This window comes from Phyllosticta citriasiana (assembly GCF_038021145.1).
Source record: "Phyllosticta citriasiana strain CBS 120426 chromosome Unknown IWZ02scaffold_1, whole genome shotgun sequence".
Classification (NCBI taxonomy): Eukaryota; Fungi; Ascomycota; class Dothideomycetes; order Botryosphaeriales; family Phyllostictaceae; genus Phyllosticta; species Phyllosticta citriasiana.
This window is the reverse complement of record NW_027117278.1, coordinates 204,728-224,115: the sequence shown is the minus strand read 5'-3', so window position 1 is coordinate 224,115 and position 19,388 is coordinate 204,728. Positions and strand designations below refer to the sequence as shown.

At 49.5% G+C, this 19,388-nt stretch overlaps 6 protein-coding genes across 6 annotated transcripts; 4 read left to right on the top strand and 2 right to left on the bottom strand.

Annotated features, from left to right (window-relative positions):
- Positions 1-146: 146 nt before the first annotated feature.
- Positions 147-1,235, top strand: IWZ02DRAFT_486301 (uncharacterized protein; the record flags this gene model as incomplete). The annotated part of the gene is made up of 3 exons (XM_066769245.1): positions 147-284; positions 339-761; positions 813-1,235. The coding sequence occupies 3 exons, from the start codon at positions 147-149 to the stop codon at positions 1,233-1,235; spliced, it is 984 nt and encodes a 327-aa protein (XP_066626730.1).
- A 1,404-nt stretch (positions 1,236-2,639) lies between these two features.
- Positions 2,640-6,275, top strand: IWZ02DRAFT_438235 (uncharacterized protein). Its single transcript, XM_066766715.1, has 6 exons — positions 2,640-2,770; positions 2,835-2,998; positions 3,068-3,366; positions 3,418-5,109; positions 5,161-5,470; positions 5,532-6,275. The coding sequence occupies exons 2-6, from the start codon at positions 2,861-2,863 to the stop codon at positions 6,060-6,062; spliced, it is 2,970 nt and encodes a 989-aa protein (XP_066626729.1). The 5' UTR covers positions 2,640-2,770; positions 2,835-2,860; the 3' UTR covers positions 6,063-6,275.
- IWZ02DRAFT_1395 (uncharacterized protein) lies at positions 6,116-6,807 on the bottom strand. The gene has a single exon (XM_066761733.1). The coding sequence runs from the start codon at positions 6,692-6,694 to the stop codon at positions 6,194-6,196; it is 501 nt and encodes a 166-aa protein (XP_066626728.1). The 5' UTR covers positions 6,695-6,807; the 3' UTR covers positions 6,116-6,193.
- A 2,398-nt stretch (positions 6,808-9,205) lies between these two features.
- IWZ02DRAFT_486299 (uncharacterized protein) lies at positions 9,206-11,707 on the top strand (the record flags this gene model as incomplete). The annotated part of the gene is made up of 4 exons (XM_066769244.1): positions 9,206-9,422; positions 9,482-10,000; positions 10,092-11,093; positions 11,616-11,707. 4 exons carry the CDS (start codon positions 9,206-9,208, stop codon positions 11,705-11,707), a joined length of 1,830 nt encoding a protein of 609 aa, XP_066626727.1.
- An 824-nt stretch (positions 11,708-12,531) lies between these two features.
- IWZ02DRAFT_466806 (Bax inhibitor family protein) lies at positions 12,532-13,699 on the top strand (the record flags this gene model as incomplete). The annotated part of the gene is made up of 4 exons (XM_066768520.1): positions 12,532-12,827; positions 12,881-13,120; positions 13,168-13,291; positions 13,343-13,699. 4 exons carry the CDS (start codon positions 12,532-12,534, stop codon positions 13,697-13,699), a joined length of 1,017 nt encoding a protein of 338 aa, XP_066626726.1.
- Positions 13,700-16,014: 2,315 nt separating this feature from the next.
- IWZ02DRAFT_438207 (uncharacterized protein) lies at positions 16,015-16,502 on the bottom strand. Its single transcript, XM_066766713.1, has one exon. It carries the CDS (start codon positions 16,457-16,459, stop codon positions 16,247-16,249), a length of 213 nt encoding a protein of 70 aa, XP_066626725.1. The 5' UTR covers positions 16,460-16,502; the 3' UTR covers positions 16,015-16,246.
- Positions 16,503-19,388: the final 2,886 nt, after the last annotated feature.

Genomic DNA, 19,388 nt, shown 5'->3' with positions numbered 1-19,388 from the left:
TGGACCAGGCCGTGACCCCCAAAGAGTGCATGCAAGCTCTAAAACCGACCGACCGACCGACTCAACAGCACCGTCGCAAGGTTAAGGACGTATAGGGGGCGTGATTGGCCTGGTCTGGGCAAGTTGGAGAAGCAACAGCACTCGAGATGTCCGGGCTTGAAGGTCTTAGCATTGTGGCCAACCTGTTTCGGGTGATGGGCTTTGCTTGGGAAATTGTCAAGGAGCTCAAAAACGTGAGCCATGGTGTGGGTGAGCTACTGGAAGGAAACAGCCAACATCTCAAGGTATATTTTTTTTTGTCGTCTCTTGGTTTGTCCACTGATATTCAGAGTTTGCAGATTCGGGACAGTTTGCGGAAGTCGCTCAATGTGTTGTCTATCAAAGACGCCACCAAGAACAAAAATATCAAGAATGGAGAGACCAGCGGCGAAAAGACCAATGGCGGAAAGACCAACGGTGAAAAGGCCAACGGCAAAGAGACCAATGGCGAGAAGGCCAATGACCAAAGTACCAAGGACGAAGAATTCAAGGGTGAAGAGGACCTGGAAGACGTCGCTGGCGTGTTGAAGAAGTTCTTGAATGACGCCGATTCAAAGATGCAGAGACTCGTCGTTCGTACCAGTGACCGGCATCAATTTCCCCAGTATGCCAGAAGTAGCGCCCGCACAACTCTCAGAAGAAATAAAATCGATGAAGTCGAGAGAAACCTCAAAAAGGCGCAGGAAGGCGTTGACACCAGGCTATTGGCCATGATGAAGTGGGTCGATCACACACACCTTACAAGCAAGGAAGATTGACATATTTGGGACAAGAACGAAAATTTGGAGTTTTTCAAGAAGCTCGACGAAAATCGACGGCTAGACAACGAAATTCATTTCAAGGCCTCTGCAGACCTTTTTAAAACAGCGAACGAGATCTTGAAGGCCATTGAGGCAAAAGCGACCGACAACGGAGCGATTGCTCAATTGTTCAAGAAGCTAATGGAAGAGAACAAGAAGGCGAACAGGATTCTGGATGTTCTGAGGCACCTCCGAGATGACCTGTTTACCACGCGATTCAACAACATCGAGAGTGCTCATGAGCGCACGTTTGATTGCATCTTCCAGGACTACAAACTTGAATTTTCTCGTGGGCTCGAGCATGAAGGTAATTCGTTCATAGACCTTGGACCCGTCTTGAGGCAGGAAGTGGAAAGCTGGAAAACAGAGTTGGAAAAGGTCATCACCACACAATGAAGGGACCTCCTCTACAATTCGCGGTCCAAAACGACCAGCGAAGGCGCAGCAATCTTTGATTACGACGTGAAGTTCATGCACCGCACGGTCAGGGACTACCTCAAGGGGCACCAAGAATCTTAGACGCCACCTTGGAGCTTGCGCGAGCGGCTCTGGTGACGCTAAATTGCTGCGATCTTCCAAGGCTGATTGGGAACCAGACAAGACACAAAGATCCGAGCGTCTTGCTCCTGGTGCAAGTTTTGATTTGTTACGCTCGCCAGTACGAGGATGAGCACCAGGAACCACTGACAGAGGTTGTCGACGAACTGGACCAACTCATCTTTGGCGAACAGCTTTTTCACTTCCACAGATTGTTCACGTCTCAGGTACGCGCCGAAAAGCGGCGCAGAGAAGTGTTTGGACGTCGTCCTTTTCGACCACGGCGCAGATCCAGACATCCGCGTGCGGATTGCAGGCAAGTATGGCTTGTTTTACGGGCTCGAAGCCGTGCTGAGTGAGGTGCTTGGACCGGCTCAAGTAGATAGGGCTTTGCGTGTGCTAATGAGAAGGAGAAAGGCGGCCCGACAACTGAACAATTTGCACAGCAATCCATCCGTAGCAGGGGTCAGGGTGGAAAGAGAGGCTGTAATGTTCAATGTAGAAACAGGTAACGTAAATGTGGGCAGAGACATCTTCAACATGGCCATACGGGACGCGAATGTGGAGAGAGAGATGTTCAACGTCGACATGGGGACACGCAATATGGGAGCATTTCAAATCAATCAGGAAAAAGAGGACAGTGGTATCGAAAGACTGGAGGTCCAAAGAGTGGCAGTCGATGTTGGAGGAGGACTGCTCGACACGGAGAAGGGGGAGACCAACATGAGAGGTTTGGATGACGACTCCGAGGCGCGGAAGGCTAAGCGTCCGAAGCTCCCACGTCTGCTTTGCTGTATACGTTGAAGGCCAGTCGTTTTTGGTTTGCTTTGTTTGTCTTCCCATGTTTATTCCGCACACTGCAATTTAATATGTACAATCGGTCTTGAAGGCGGCCGAGTCCTTCCTTTCTTTCCTCCTTCTTGTTGTCACGGTGGCCTGTCATGTATCGATTGACCAGAGGGCCTCGGTGAGGAAGGCGAATGTTGTGCCTATGCTGCATGGCGGCGGTGTTCATGCATCTGCACCTTGTCAGAATGAGGCTGAAGGCGCCAGTCCTGACCGGGGTTGATTGATTGATTGATTGATTGATCGTTTTACGTTCCGCTGGGACCAGTTGGCTATCCAGGACGGAGCTATCTACAGGGGATGCCTCGTACGTTTGTGAAGTGAGTAGGGATGCCCAGCTGATCTGACCGGGGTTGGGGTGGGGGCTGGTAAGCAACGACGGGCTTTACTGTCTCAAGAATCTTCAGTGCACGTCAACGAAGTTTTCCTCAAGAGAACGCTCTTCAGAGAAGTCTCGCACCGGTCTTCTTGACCGTTGCGACTCCCAACTATCACATCTTGCCTTGGCACAGCGGCTTCCCCACTTGTGTCTGCAGCAGTCGCGCCCAGTATTTTCAGCCTTGCCTCCCCTCTTCCGAACACCCCACACTGAACCTCATCTTTCACGCATAGCGCTCTTCCTTGACCCCGGCTCCAACATGGATCCGATATCCGTCCTCAGTCTTGCGGCCAACATCATCCAGGTCGTTGACTATGGCTTCAAGATCGCGAAAGGAGCGAAAGAGCAATACCAGTCCATCGATGGGATGGTAGGTTGCAATCGTGAGTCATTGGAGGTAAACATCACATCTGAACCTCCGAAGTTGGTCAAGAGAAGAGAAGAGAGCGGCCCTAATGTCCTGCAGATTTTACGCGATTTGCGTCGAGTGCAATCCTCGCTCATTTCAGAGCTCTCGTCCCAAACCCATCTTACTGCAGATGCGAAAGACTTGCTCAGAATCTCCGGACTATGCGACGAAGTTGCAGAAGAACTACAGTCTGAGCTGCAGAGTTTCGTCATTCCAGCGACCGCGAAGCATCGAAAAGTGCAATCTCTTAAGCGGTCTTTCCTTGTGATCTGGAAACAATCAACGATCTCTGAAATCGAAGGCAGACTTGGAAAAATACAGAGAGAACTGGATACCAGGCTCATGTCAATGGCTAAGTACGCGTCAATTTTGTGTACATGTCCACGAGCAACATTGACAGAATTCAGGTCCGACACTTCTTACTTGAGGATCAGGCTGGATGAGGAAGCAGCTACAAACAGAAGCCTGCATGCAGACACCTCTGTGCAAATCTCATCGGCAAAAAGCCAAGTCATCGACGCCATCACCGCGCGAACCATTGACTATGGACGAGTCGCAGACCTGTTCACTCAAATCGTGAGTGAAGAGAAGGATGCAGACAAGGCGCGAGCTATCCTGAAGCGCATTTGGTATACGGAATATCTAAGTCGATACAACAACATTACTGAAGCGCACCAAACCACTTTCCGATGGATCTTCGACAATCAAGAGCATGGATTCCCTGACTGGATCGAGAATCAGAGCGGCATCTACTGGATAAGCGGAAAGCCAGGCAGCGGCAAATCCACTTTGATGAAGTTCGTCGCGGAGCACGACCAGACTACTCAACTGTTGGAATCATGGGCTGGGGACCAGAAGATTATTGTCGTAAGCCATTACTTCTGGATATCTGGATCCAGTATACAACGCTCTCGCGAAGGGTTCCTCCGCTCTGTCATCTTTCAGATCCTGCGACAACACCCAGTTCTGATTCCAAAAATCTTCCCAAAACAATGGGCGGAACGTGACGAGCGGGAATTTGGGAATACATCACCCAAAATGCTGGAAGCTGCGCTGTGCAGAATCGTGGATCGATCCGACAGGCCAAAAATTTGTTTCTTCATCGACGGACTCGACGAGTACGATTGCGGACAGGATGAAATTGTGGGGCTCCTCAAGATACTCGAGAAAGTCCCTTCAGTCAAGCTTTGTGTTTCGAGTCGACCGTGGGACGAATTCGAGCACGCCTTCCGCAACAACCCCAAATGCCGAGTCCATGAGCTGACTGAGGACGACATCCGAGAGTTCACACGTGACAGCATTGGTCAAAGCCCGGATCTGTCGGCTTTGATAGGCTCTCATCTCGACAATATGATCGAGCAAATTGTGCGGAGATCTTGTGGAGTATTCATCTGGGTATTCTTCGTGGTCCGAATGCTTCTGAGAGCACCAGCTGAAGGTGCAACTTCTCAAGACCTGCAAAAGAAGATTGATAGCTACCCGACTGAGCTGGACGCACTCTTTGATCGCATCTACAAAACGATAAAGAGCGAGTATCGTCGCGATACCGCGCGCACGCTGAGAATAGCCTTGGAACACTGGTTAGGTTTTCCAACACTGGCGACTTTCCTGGCAATGGAAAAACATGAAGATGCCGAGTATGCGTTCAGCCAAGATTTCCATCCCGTCTCGCTATCGGAGATCAACGAATGGAGAGACACTTTAGGAAAGCGCATTAGCGCACGTTGTAAAGACTTTGTATGCATTGTCCAAATGGCCGACAGCGCGGTCGAAGGAGCCGAAGTTTTCAAATATCACCTGGAATTTTTGCATCGTACGGTCAGGGACTATCTTCAGAATGAATTGATGCCGAATCATCTTGAAAAGGAACTTGGTAACGACTTCGACGTCGACCAGGTGCTTATGAAGAGCGTTTTGGTGGAATGGAAGTTCTCAGACCCTTTGCTGCTGTTGAGGAGCAAGGTTAACGAATACTTCGTCGGCTATCGTCTGTTGAAGGTGCTTTGTCTCGCCAAACAGTACGAGTATCGATGGGGACGGCCAATGACGCGACTCATCGACGAGATCGATCTTCTTTTTTCAGGTGCCAATGCAGACGAGGTAAGAAACAACCTATTCGTCGTGACAGCAATGATTCTACCACTAATGTGGCTTATGAAGCAGAATAAACACTGGAGTTGCTCTGTATCACATTACTTCTACCATGTTGGGCCAATTGACATGATCGATCTAGCATCCTACTACCACCTAAGCTACTACGTCGTGGAGAAGCTCAAAAATTCCAGTGTTCAGGACAAGGCGAGATGGAATCTCCTATGGCATGCGCTGACGCAAGTGGTAATCAGCTCTGGAAAAATAAATCATCGCATGATATTGGACGAGCTTCTGAGTCACGGAGCAGACGTAAACCAAATTGTGCCCGAAGATGGGAGGACGATTTGGGAGACGTTTCTACACGAAGTATGTGATTGTCTCATTACTACACTGTCTATAAACTAACAAGAGTCACAACTGCCAAAAGCTCTATTGTGCAACCACCCGAACCACCTGGGAAAAAGTAGACGAGGTCGTCGGCGACGTCGTTGTGCAGCTTCTCCGCAGCGGCGCGGATCCTGACATTATCATACAACCCCACCGTCACTACAGATTTGTCCTGGATCCTGAGTATTCAGTCGGCGCATTCAAGTACGACTGCGATCAAATCATGCCTTCAGACCCCAAGACGATCGAAGACCTAGTGCGATGTGCACTGCCAGCCGAATATGACAGAATCCTCCTTGTACTGGAACAAAAGAGAAAAGAGCGAGCCAAATCGAGATCCCAGGAGACCTCAAACCCAGGCGAAGCCTTTGACTCGACCCCACAAGCGACGAACTCCCTCAGATCCGCGAATCCGCATCAAGGCCCTCTGGCAAAGATTTTCAGCTCCTGGAATCCCTTCAACCTCTGGCCTAACGCATCGACGCAACGACGAATGCTGGAAGACAAACCAGAGGAAAATGAAGAGGCGTCGGCATCTCAGGTGAACAATCGCGTTGTCTCGCACACCTGACGTTGAGAAGGGCGGAATGGTCTTTTTCCTTGTACGAATTTCATCTATTTTCGGTTTTTGGGATAATTCGTTGACGCAACATTGGCTGTACATACTGCTAGAATGAATCTTGAGATGAGCACTCCCAATTTTCAAATGGCGCTGCAAACGATTCTTGGCCTGGTTTTCACCGCGCGACTGCTTGTTGTGATGTGCAGGCATTTGAGTGTTTCTGAATTAGTGATTGCCACGTGGGTGGGCCGCAATGGAGGTGTTTGACGTGAAGTGATGGCGATGACTAGCAGCAGCGGTAATGGTGAAGACATCATCCTGAAGATAATGGCAAGGAGACACCGAATCCAGGTCATGTCCTGCGGCCCGGCAAAGTGAAAGTAGTGACGGGAATGAGGTCTGCCAGGCGGACAAAGTGCGGCACGTTCACCCCATTCCACCCCTACAGGGCAACTCTTCTTCTTAACCTTTCGGCGTCCGAGTGGGTCGGTGGAGCTCCAGCCGAAAGGCATCTCTCCTGGAGGAACAGCAGGAGGGCTTGTATACGTGGGCAGAACGAGCACATGCTCTGCTCCTGCACTTGACGCTGGCTCGTGGAGATGAATCACAGGCGTTCGCATCTTGCTCGTGACATGACGCATGTGCTGAGCGTCGCTCCTACGGGAAGATCCATTTAAGATTGCCTTGACTCTGGTTGTTCAACTTCTCTCTCGCAAGCCCATCCGCGCGCTCGCTGAACAACGCAACAAATGACCTCGACGACCATTGTCTCGGTACTTGGTGTTGGGGAAGTCGCGGGCGAGCGTCTATCTCTTCTGAACTAGAAGATTCATCGACGTGGTTGAGTTGCGCTACAGTGAAGGCATTCAACAAGGAAAGATTATGGTGACCGACGGCATTATGTAGTCAATGATGTCGATTCTCAGGGGCTGTCTGGCTGGGTTGCGGAAAAGATGAGAAGAGTAAAACCCTGTCTGACAGGCACGGAGAAACGAGCAACCAGTTGATCCGTGAGGATCACGGCGAGAGTCACTGCTTTGATCGCTGCAATAAATTCTCCCCGCTGCGCTTCGAGCTGTGTCCGCCTTGCAGTGAACCAGGAGAGAGAAGGGTGTGGTTTTTATGCGTAGAAAGGAGGGCACGTGTCGAGCGGAGGGGATGAGCATGTGCCCCTTGACGTCCGGCTACTAACAGCCGCGTGTTCATGATGATCGACACATGCCCAGCGCTGCTGCTCGTGTTGGGTATAAAAGACCTTTCGCTCTTCGGTCTGCATACAGCAAGCCCATTCACTCACAAATCTCTACGACTGCCTAAGAAGGCTCTTAACACTGGGTCGGGCGGGAGCAGCATATGGCGACTCTACTACTTGCTCTTTGCTTGGTGAGCTTGTTGGCGGTTGAATTAAAGTGTGACGCAGAATCGGCGTTGTTTCGCTCAAAATGTTGGTGGAGAAGATCTAGCAATGATGTTGATGCTTCTCACCAACAACCACAACTTAATTAGAGCGAAAAGAAGAAATTGGATGAAGTAGAGACTTGGATAAAAAGATGAAGCAAAATGACAACAGTGTCTTGTAACTGTCTGGGCGGGATACCAGTAGTAACATTCCTGTTGGAGGGTGTGAATTCAGGCAAAACCTCCACTCTGGCTTGAGTTAGATAGTGTCTATCAGGGGCGACATGGGGCGTTTAAATACTTTTGCCAGAAGAGTATATGCATCACGCTTGTGCCCTAAGGCCCTGTGCCCTGCGCCCAGAGCCTCCCAACACGTGGCGGTTAGTTAGAGTCACTCAATCATGACCTACATGTGCAAAGCACCTCACTCCGTGGTAATGAAAGCCTTCTGACGTTCAAGCTCTGCTTACTCACTTCCAGGCAATCCCAGACTGTCCAAAGATGGTCGAGACAGCGGCAATCGTACCGGAGCTTAGGAAAGTTGGAGGGTATACCAAAGAGATCGTGTCAAGCCGACGAGAGCAAAACAAAATGGCGAAATGCAGAAAGGAGACGTGATACCCACACGTACAGCATGATACTTGACCCGAAAGACTGGCCTCCATTTAAGCAAGTGTGTGGCAAGATGTGGCGCCAATCAAAGCATCAATTCATCTTCCCCACAGTCGCAAGAGTTGTCTACGGCCGAGTGCAAGAATCATGACCAGAGAGCTGGAGTCACAGGTGGATGACCTGCGCGTAGTGTTCCAGTGTTGGCAGTGACCAGCCGGTCGCTGCCGTAGCCCACGTTGACCATGTGCTCGCGCCGACGGCCAGCCAACTGGATGGACACGCAGATGGAGGTTTTGCCGCCGCTGCTGCTGCTACGGCCGCAGCCGTCGCCACGCTTGCTGAGGAGAGTTGCCGCCTCAGGCAGAAACGGGTCGTGGCTGGTGGGGTGAGTTGGTGGAATGCGAGTAGTCGGGGCAATTCCACGGCGCTGGAATTGTTCAAAGCCAACGCGACAAGAGTTAGTGAATGAGCGCTTGAACTACAGTCGTGGTCAAGAAAAGCTATCGCGTACTTTCCTTTATGCAACGTCCAGTGGCCTCCGGCTTCGTCTTTTTGCGGCCGCAGAGAGGAAAAGGAGTCTCCACGCCCTTGGAACTGTCGTTGCCCCGTCCATCCAATTTCCACCAAGGAACAGGAAGTAGGGTCCTCATTCCGCTGCTGGTTCGCACGCATGATTGGCACCCGACGCAGCTATCGCGCACCATTGCCCCCCCGAAATCGCAAAATGTGGCGGCGAGCTGGGCGGCGCGAGCTGCTTAGCCTACCAGAAAAGCATCCAGTCTCCATCCACACGTCCTGGCTAGCCGATGCTCCTGATTGGACCGCTACCTGACATGATGGTCGAGATTGCGTTCCTGTTTCCTGGGAGGAGCTGTCGTTCTGTCGCCCTGTCAGCAGCCAGAAAGGAGATGCGGGTTTCTTTTCGATCGCCGGAGGCGCTGAAGATTGTCTAGCGGGAGCAACCAAGCGGCCGGCTGGCCGCCCGTAAACACACGGGTCTCGCTTGCTCGTCGCCGTGCGCCGGTCCTTTAAACTTGGTGTTTCCCTGAGCACCGCCTTAGAATCAGTTTTTTGCCACTCCCCCTTACACAGCCTGCCCTCCGTCCTCGCCCGCGAGCTCTTTCCTATACTGCTGCAAGAAAATGAAGCGCTTGATCGTGTGCTGCGATGGCACGTGGATCAGTTCCGACCACGGCGACGATAGCCTGCCGTCCAACGTGGCTCGCCTGGCGCGCATGATTGCACACGAGGGCGAAGACGGGCACAGGAGGCCCGTCCAGCAAATTGTTCACTATCAGGCCGGCAACGCGACGAGCGCCAGCGAGCTGTTGACCCTGCCTGTCTTTTACATCTTGCCAGGTACCGACACCGTAAAGTTTTTGCGCTCAAGGCGCGGCGCTGATGTCGCAGTTCCGCAGGCGTGACAAGTGCGACGCTCGAACCAAATGTCGCCGCGGCGTACCAGTTTATTGCCGCGAATTACTCCCCCGGCGACCCCCTCGCAAAGCCCCCTATTCCAGCCGACGAAATCTTCATCTTTGGGTTCAGCCGTGGCGCCTACACTGCGCGCACAGTCGCCGGGCTCATCACGAAAATGGGCCTCTTGCGCGGCGAGGAGCTGTCCCTGTTTCCGCGCGCATACGAGATATATCGGAAAAAGGACACGACGGCTGTGAGCGTCGAAAACCACGGATACGACAAGAGTAGACATGTTTTGAAGAAGCTGTGGATGTGGGCGGGAGGGGTGAAGAATGTCGAGAGTGGACCGGAAGAAATTTGGCAGCTGCGCAATGCCATGCACGACGGCCCTGTTAAAGTCAAGGTGGTGGGGGTGTGGGATACTGTTGGTTCAAGAGGTCTTCCCGAGAGTTCCTTGACCAAGGTTGCGCCGTGCGTGAATGAAGAGTTCAAGTTCCATGACACTGCGCTGAATGAGAGTAAGTCGGACGCCTCTTGATTGATCTGCGGACGGTCGAGGCGCAGTCAATCGTCTTGAAGGATTGCAAGACTGACGAGTCTGGAAAACAGACATTGAGCACGCCTTCCATGCTCTTGCACTGGACGAACATCGTGGATCTCTACCGCCGACGCTTTGGCATTTGCCAACTTCAAACGTCACGACAGACTTGAAACAATGCTGGTTCCCTGGTTATCACAACAACGTTGGCGGTGGTACCAGCAGAGTCGATACTTGGACAGAGGACTCAACCGACATCGACGAGCTAAGCCTGGCGTGGATGTGCGACCAAGTGGACGGGATGCTTGCATTCAACGACCGAGCCGTTAAAAGATTCCTGGGGCGAAAATGCGAGGCAAAGAGCAGCTGGGCAACGGGGAAAATTGTCGACACCACGACCATGGCGTCTCGCTGGCCCATGTCAGGAGGAGATGCTGTAAGAACACCAGGAGGCTATCATTACGAAAAGACAGAGGGAAGACTGGTACGCCGACCTCGATTCCCTGTACCGTACGAAAAAGTCTCCACCCCAAGCCACGACGACGTCAACTTTCTCATCCAAGAGGCCACGGGGATGCCGGTGCTGTACAAAGGACAAAGCTTTCGCACAAACGAGACAATACACCCGTCCGTCATACACCGAACCACCGAAATGGACCATCCACAGTTTGGATATCGCTCGATCGCCTTTAGTGAACGGATAGACTGGCCATATTTACGCCAGTCGGCGCCAGAATGGGAATGGAATGACACCAAGACTGGAGATGGTGCGTACTGGATGAGGCCGACAGTCCCAAAGCTCAGCGGCTGGCTGTGGACATATCCCATGGAAAAAGAAGTGAGAATTGAAGAGTGGGCGATTAAAGAAGTCAAGGGCCGAAACAATTTTGAAGCTAGATTGCTCCCGAACGAAGCCATGCTGGACCAGTACACCCGCAACAAGACCCGCTTAGAGGCATCTGAAGAAGAAGCGGAGGGCCTTGGGCAGGTATTTTGGACGCGAGTAGGTCCGCACGATCCTCAGATTTACAAGAGGAGGATAGCAGGCACCGAAAAGCCACCACGGCCTCTGAGTATGGGCGCAGCGTCGCCTGGAATCGAAAAGTACCTGGAAAGCAGGCCCAGGTCAAACACCACAGGGGCTGGAACTGAAACCGGGGCGGTTGCTCGAGGGCTGAATCGCACAAACAGTGCTCGGGAAAGAAGCACGCCAAGTCCGCTTCAAAGACGACCAGTGCATTCCAGGAAGCCGTCGATTCCGCTTGAAAAAGGCAAGTCTATGAATTCAACAGAGTCTAGTCGAGCTCGGTCTGCCTCGTAGGTGTACTTGTCTTATCATCTCATCGTATTCGGTTTCCACAGCCCGAGGAAGCGGGAAGATGGCACACTTAACTTGAACGAAACTTTTGGATTTGATTTTGGAAGTTTTCCCCGAGGTGACGATTGCCTGACTGGAGGTTGTGCTGAGACATGGTGTCGGATTTCACTCCCATCCCTCCTCTTTCTTGTCCAATTTTGCTAAATACAGTCGTACATACCCTTCAAATCATTTTGGTCATCCAGCCTGACAAGAAAGCCTGCTAACGGGTAGGCAGACCATTTGACCCTACTGCGGTACCTGCATGCAACGATGCAAATCCTCGGGACTCCGCCTGAAGAAGTGCCCAAGAACGGAAACTGGAACTGACGGGAGCTAGCGGGCGCGGTGCATCTGCACGGGTACTCTTGCACATGTGGTGGCTTGGATGGTGTGGCAATCTTCAAACGAAGGCGAAAATTTCCGGGGATTGTAGATTGCAGGCAGGTACGATTCGATCAAATACATTTTGAAACCAAGAGCCTTTTTCTGGGTAGTGGTTTGGAGTCCGGTGCCTGCATTTTGTATGTTCGTGCGGTTGATGTCCGGGCCTGGCGGACAAGTGCTTAGCGGAGATATTTCTACCACCGCATTTCCCACTGCTGTATGGCTTGGCTAAGGATTTTGTTGGAAAGACGTTGCGCGTCAAATCAAGCCTGGGACATTAGGCGACGAGTTCTGTTCACACCCGTCGTGAATCCCCAGCTCTTTTCAAGAACTCAGTCCACTGGCTCGTCACCAGCGTTGTTGGTGTACGCAAGGGTGCATTGGAAGTGACCTCAAATGCTGGTGAGGTTCAGCGTGGCGCAGTATGTAGTCGTGCTCCAAGACGCGGTGGCTCTCCATTCGAAAGCGAGCGCTTCACATAGCAGATACGCAAAGCTGTAACGGTGCGTTGGATGATCAGAGCTAGAGGGATCTAGGCATTGACTGGGCCTGTCCGTAGAATCGGATTGCGATGACGGCGGCGATGAAGATTCGACGCGCTTCTGTCAGCTGGAGTTAACTTAACCCCGCCGAATGGTCCAAGCTTCCCAGCACGTGATGAGTTTTCTCGACGTCACCTCACTGGTTACCTAGCTTCCTCCATCTCCCGCCGCTCATCTTCATCCAACACCTCAATCCACCTCTCCTTTTTTGAGGGATCATCCACAATGGCGTTTATACTAAGGCGACCGTTCGCCATCACCTCTGCGTTGAAGCAGGCTCCCGCTGCTTCGTCGACCACCATCCGCGCATTCCACCACACGCCACTCAAGTCGGCGCCGTCCAACTTCTTCACCTCTCGCGCCACGACCGGCTCCACCTTTGCTCAATCACGAAATGTCTTCCGTAACACCTTCCGTCGTACCTACATGCAGGGCACTCCGAGCGTGCAGACCGGCAACCTCAAGCAGCGTCTGTTGTATGGAGCAGGAATCTTTGGCGGTGCCATCTTGGCCACCAACCTGTAAGAGTCACAGCCACAAAGGCAAAGAGGATGATACTGACATTCATACCCAGGATATTCAACCGTGAGACTCGCGAGGATGGCGGCATGCCCATTTTCGAACGCGCGTACCTAAACGAGACTTTTCTCCACACTGGCCTTGGTATCGGAATCATCGGTGTTGCTGCGAGTGCTCTCCACCGCAGTGGCTGGAGCTACAGGCTGATGGCCACCAACCCGTGGCTCGTCGCTGGTCTTGGTCTTGTTGGCTCCATTGGCTCCATGTACGGCTGCATGGCCATCCACCCGGACAAGCAAGTTGGCTCCACCAAATGGGTCGATCCAGGCTGACCCGGTCTAGCTACATTCCCAAATACGCTCTCTGGACTGCCTTCAACTTGACCCAGGCTGCTCTGCTGTCTCCGCTCTTCTTTATGCAGCCTGCGCTGCTCGCTCGCGCCGGTCTCTACACTGTTGGAATGATGGTAAGCCAAGACTCCGCCTTACATTCTCTTACACACTAACACATTCATCAGGGCTCCATTGCCTTCGTCGGTGCCACGGCTAAGCAAGAAAAGTATCTCTACCTCGGCGGTCCCCTCCTCGCTGGTGTCGCCATTGTTGCGCTCTCTGGACTCGCTCCCCTTGTTCTGCCCGCCACCGCCACCCGCACGCTGATGTGGACCGAGAACCTGTGGCTGTACGGCGGCCTGGCCGTCTTTGGCGGCTTCACCCTGTACGACATTCAGAAAATTCTGCATCACGCGCGCCTGTCCGAGCGCGGCCTGCTTCCCCGCGACCCTGTCAAGGAGAGCATCAGCCTCGAGCTCGACTTTATCAACATCTTCATCCGTCTGGTGCAGATTCTGGGCATGCAGCAGAGGAGAAAGTAGAGAAGTAAAGAATGGAAGAGTTTTCGAAGCAGGAGTGCCATCAGGCTTGACTTGAATGGGAGACGATGTCACCATCATCGGCGTTTTCTATATTTTCGACCAGGGTTTCCCTTTTTTGGCGATGTGACTTGTGTTCGCACGCGCGTTTTTCTCTCCCCGCTCCTATAGCGATTCTTTGCTTGTTTGAGAAACGGCAGTAGGGAGGAACTGCCCACAGCTAGGCATTGAGCCGAAGAACACGATACAAACAATGGAATTGCTGATTTGGATCTATCATGTCATGCATCCTTCGAAAGATGTCATCGACGCGGATAGGCTTGTACATCAAGTGTGACTGTAAGTCGCGCACAAAGAGCGGCCTCCTTTACGTTGACTGATTACCATGAAGATGCAACACGGATAGCCAGCGCGAGCGCACCGATTAAGGATGTTGCCAGCAACCACCTGTCGATTACAATGCCAACGCCAAACACATCTCAACCCACGCCCCCACCCACAACCAACTCACCAGACCGACCAACAACCACAACCAACCCCTCTGGCACCCCCTTCCCCTCCCTACGGACAAGCCGCACCCCTACACGGCGCTACAGGGGGATTACAAGTTGCAATTACCCAAAACGCCGCCCTCCCCTTACACTTCTCACATTGCCTCTGGAAACTACCACCGGGGTTTGGGTCCGCGACGTCCTTTGTGTCGCAGCAGATTGTGCCCGGTTCCTAAGGAGGGGAGATGAGTAAGCGAGTTTCTAGAGGGATGGCGGGAGGGGCATTCAGGAGGCGGGAGTGGCTGAGAAAGTGGAGGAAGGGGAGGAAGGGGGTGTAATTGGAGAAGGAGGGAGGCAAACGTAAGTACAAAACAGCGCGCCGCCGACCGCTTTGCAGGCGCCGCAGGTGCAAGCTTGCGTCAATAGGACGTTGGTTTCTAGGCCGTTTGGGCCGTTGGGGCTGTTGTCGAGGAGGCGGCATTGCTCGGCGGCGACGAGAGTCGTGCTTGTGGGAGTGTCAGTCGGCTTTATTTCGTGAAACAGAGGGAGAAGAGGATTAAGGGGGTAACATACTAGGTGAGCAGGAGGATAAGGAGGGGTAGAGGTGTGTGGGATTTCATTGTCATTATTAGCAAGATGATGTCCACTCCAGGTATTCTGGGTAGTAGGTACATATAGATAGCGGATAGATGAGGTGTGAAGGTTATTATATGAATATGGTACGGCTAAGCATGCTAGTAGTTTATTTTAGGCTTCTAGCGGCTCTTCGCCAAGGTTCTTAAAAGCTAATTAGGAGGTGTGAAGCCAAGTTGCGAATTACAATCCCAGCAGTCCCATGGCCGGTGAAGAAACAAAAAAGTATCGTTATTCAAGTTGATTGTATTCGAACGTGAGTTGTTAATCTATCAAGAGAGGCAGGGGTTGGAAGCAACTATAGCCGGGCCTTCCCCAGCGCTGACTAATGCCAAACGCTCGGGCCAACACCGGTCCTGCCTAATGACGGCCTCCTTCATCCTCCCGGCGCACTTCATCCCAGTGCTGTCTCTCATGCCAGCTACAGTGTCTCGGGCACCCGTGCCTTTTCCCGCTCTCATGATGCCCCTCGAGTGGGAAGCTTGACCAAAAGCAGAGCCTACGCCGACGGAGAAAATTGCCTCGTGGTTGTTCGCTCCCTGGCTGTCCGCTACATGACGCTACACCACATCATCATCATCATCATCATCATCAACGAATCCAGCAGAATATCTTAAGCCACAATCAAAGCACCCTCACGCACTGCTGCCCCTCACGCGACGGGACGAAGCGCTGTGCGCGGCTCGGGGTAAAAGCAGCTCGACTCCCTTGCTCGCGGCAAAACAGACAAGTAGGGTAAGGTAGGTGGTACCTAGCAAACAACCGCTTCCAGCGGCGCAGACGCGGCCTGCCCTCTCTGTCCCCTCCTGCTGACGCTGTAGCCGCGCAAAACAGCCAGCCAGCCAGCCAGCCATGGAGCTCCGGAGCGGCCCGTTTGGGCGCGGGTTGGGTGTCGAGCCAATCTTGTTGTCTCAAGGGGTACCATGCCATGCCACTGGCTTCTCCTCACTTACTCCCTCCTGTTTTGCAGTGGACGTTCTTGCTCCCTGTAGTGCGTCATTAATCACATCATGATAGAATACCCCGGACGCTTCTGCTGCTATTTGGTTTCGTTTTGCTGAAGTGTGTGGTGAGGATGCTGCCTTGCTGCTGCTGACCACCATTACCACCACCCAGACCGGCCGCCACCATCATCACCGCATCTTCATTCTATGTGCACTGACAGGGCTGGCTGGCTGGCTGGTTTACTATATACCCTACCTACCAACCTACCCATCCGCCTGCCTGTAGGTTCTCGGGTTGAGTTACTCCGCGAGTACTTACCGTCCATCGCCTGTCTCTGCGGCGGGTCTTTCTTTGTGGACTGCCAGGCTGCGCCGCTGGTGTGGTGCGGTCCGTCTGCACGTGCGCCCGTCTTGAGCTACCTGTGTAATTTCTTTTCTCCCCTGAGCGCTGGCGGGGAGGCCGCATCACCGGACTGACTGACTCACGGCGCGCTTGTTGGGTGTCCTATACCATCTGTTTCGTATTTACCCGTCGAAGTCCTTGGCAAGGGGAAGCGTTTATCGTTTCGCGCATGGGTCGCTTTCCCTGAGAAGCCACGAACGGTGGGATGTAAATGGAACCAACTAACCAACCAACCAACCAACCAACCTATTGTCGCCGTTGTCGATCCAGTCATGCCAACTTGGAGACGCATCGTCGATCGATGAGGCTCAACATCGTCTTCTTCTCCAGGCAGATAGGCAGGCAGACAGACGTGCATGCAGGAGCCCCCTGAGTGCCAGCTCTTGAACCTATGTACAGAAGACAGGCGAGAGCGAGCAAGCCACACTGCTACGCCTCGAGTCGAGGCAAGGCAAGGCAAGGCAAATCAAGGCTTCAACATGTCTGCATGCTGCCTAGGCAGAATGGCCGAGAGTGAAACACGGCAGGACTCGTGCACTAGGGTACAACAAAGTCTCTGCCGCATAAATGCGTATGTGGCTGAAGGTACAGTACAAGGAAATGAAAGGAGAGGTACCTACGTTTTGCGGTGTAAAATAAAAAGTATCGTTATTTAAGTTAATTATATTCTATAGTGCGTTATTTTTCTATTAAGAGGGGTAGGGGTTAGAAGTAACTATAGCCGGGCCTTCCCTAGCGCTAACTAATGCTAAACGCTTAGGCTAACATTTCTACCCCCTTTTTTATAGGTAAACTATATAATAGTAAATGCCGTAATTAAGTAAAAGAAATAAAGTTAGAAACTAACGCTAAATAATAACCGTAACCTAGACTATAAGCTAAGCCTATAATCTACTATTTCTAGCTAAATTTCCTCTAGACTAGCCCCTACTAGATAACTCCTAATTATTATAAAACTAGGGCCTACTCCTCCTAAAAGGAATTAAGTAAACTCCTACCTAGAAGTAGTAATATAGTATTATCTATAAATAGGAAGGGTAGTAAAAGAAAAGAAATATAGTAACTAATCTAACTATAGGTTAAATAGTTAACCGTAATTAAAGTACTAAGTCGTTAACTATAGCTTTTTTTTCTTTTTTTTTTTTTTTTTTTTTTTTTTAGGGGGGGGGCATTATCTATGTAAAACCTAAGAAATAAAGTACTTTTTATTCTTCCTATTAGGAAGGGTCCTTTAACTAATTACTACTACTAGGTAGTAGAATACTAAAAGGTTAACTATAGATAAAGTTATCTATTATAAATTATTAAGTAGCTAATATATAGGCTTTTACCTAGAGGCTATCTACTTAGTTAGATATATATAAAATTAAAAAGAACTTAATTAAAGTTAAGTAGTTAAAAGATAAAGTTAAGTAAAGTCTTCTTAATTATTATAAATATAGAAGATACTATATACTCTTCTATCTTCTATATATATTTATATAAGAAGTGAAATAAGAACTAAACTCTCTCTTTACTACATAAATTACTACTTTAGTTACGTTATTAAAATAGATAAGAAATTAATCTTCTTATTACTATATAAAGTTTTATTAGCTATTAAGTAGGCTATATATTCTTAGTAGTATTTATTATCTATTAGTACTACTAGCTTATATAGCTTAGCTAGTTTACGTAGCTTAGTTATAATTAGCTTTAGCTTATTAAGTAATCGCGTAAGGGCGTAGTTATAATATACTCGCGTTACTAGTATCTAATATATGCTTACGTTACTAGTATCTAATAGCTATTACGATATTATCTTACTTAACTTAGATAGCATAAGGGTTAAAATTATCGTAACCGTTATAGCCGTTATACTTATTATAATTAGTATGCTTATTACGCTTATTCTTACTAGTAGTAGACGCTATTATAGCCTTTAGCTTTACTATAACCTTAGGCTTTATTACTACCTTTAGCTTTATAGTCTTAGACTTTAACTTCGCCTTTACTATAGTTTTAGTAACCTACTAAGTAGCTTTCTCCCTAATATTACTTAAGACTTTATTTAACTTCTTACTAGTTTCTTTTATAGCCTTCCTCTTATTCTCTTTATCTATACTCTTCTTATTAATATACTCCCTATTAGTACTCTTCTTCTTTAACATCTTAGAGTTTTATAGAGCTAAGCTATAGAGGATATCGTCTAAGTATTCTTTATTAATATCCTCTTCCTAGTCTAGGTTAAGAGCCTCGTATTCTAAGTAGTCTAAAGGCTAGTAGTTCTCTTTAATAGTAGGCTCTCTAAGGCCTATTCTACTTACTAATCTACTAATAGTCGACTCTTTAACGCCTAAATCGGCCGAGCGTAAGCGTTTAGGCAATATATTATTACCTAAGATCTCTAAGAAAGAGTTATTAATCTTATTAATAGGTCTATCTAGTCCTATACTTAAACCCTAGTAGGTACTCTAATTACTACTAGTATTAAGTCTAGTTACGGCTATACGCTACTATAAAGTTATTAAGTATTAACTATAAACGTCTAGCCTAGGTCTAGGTAAGGGTTTAAAGAAGCGTTTAGGTAATACCTTATAATATTCTAGGGTAAAATCTAGTAGGTTATTATACTACGTCCCCTATTACTTAAGTAGGCATTCTAACTAATAATTCTATTATTCTATAGCCTTTTCGCGTTAAGTACTCTCTACCTATATCTTCTCTAGGTATTATTTAATCGCCTATTACTACTCTATAATTATATACGCTCTATTAATTACGTCTTTTATCTATTAGCTTAACCTCTTTTAGCCTAAATCTATAGTAGTAATAGCTCTAGGCTTAAGTATAGAGATAATAGTAGTAGCTTTTTCTAATAGATATAACTTAGACATATATACTCGGTCTTTCTTAACTACTACTTTAGCTACTAATAGTTAATTAGACTATTTTCTATTCTAAGTTCTATTTTACTATACTAGCCGACCCTTACGTTACTTAAAAGTGCCCTTTTACGTAGTAATATAAGGAGTAGTTTAGTAAAGTTCACCTAGCTATTCCTTTTTATTATAGTATTACTAAACTCCTAGATTAATCCCTAACGCTATATAGCTATAATTACGTATTTCCGATGTATTAGTAATGTTACCTCGCTTTATAAAATAGTATTATATAGCTATATAGGGAGGGTAGTATTTATATATTAATAGGACATCTAGCTAATAACTATAAAGGTCCTT

What these genes read in the sequence shown, in the direction of transcription:
- IWZ02DRAFT_438235 (XM_066766715.1), top strand. Translation starts at nt 2,861, where the DNA reads ATGGATCCGATATCCGTCCTCAGTCTTGCGGCCAACATCATCCAGGTC. An exon ending in GCAATCGTGAGTCATTGGAG is followed by an intron (nt 2,999 to 3,067) that starts GTAAACATCACA and finishes AATGTCCTGCAG; the next exon opens with ATTTTACGCGATTTGCGTCG. An exon ending in TCAGGTGCCAATGCAGACGA is followed by an intron (nt 5,110 to 5,160) that starts GGTAAGAAACAA and finishes ACCACTAATGTG; the next exon opens with GCTTATGAAGCAGAATAAAC.
- IWZ02DRAFT_1395 (XM_066761733.1), bottom strand. Translation starts at nt 6,694, where the DNA reads ATGCGTCATGTCACGAGCAAGATGCGAACGCCTGTGATTCATCTCCAC.
- IWZ02DRAFT_438207 (XM_066766713.1), bottom strand. Translation starts at nt 16,459, where the DNA reads ATGCGTCTCCAAGTTGGCATGACTGGATCGACAACGGCGACAATAGGT.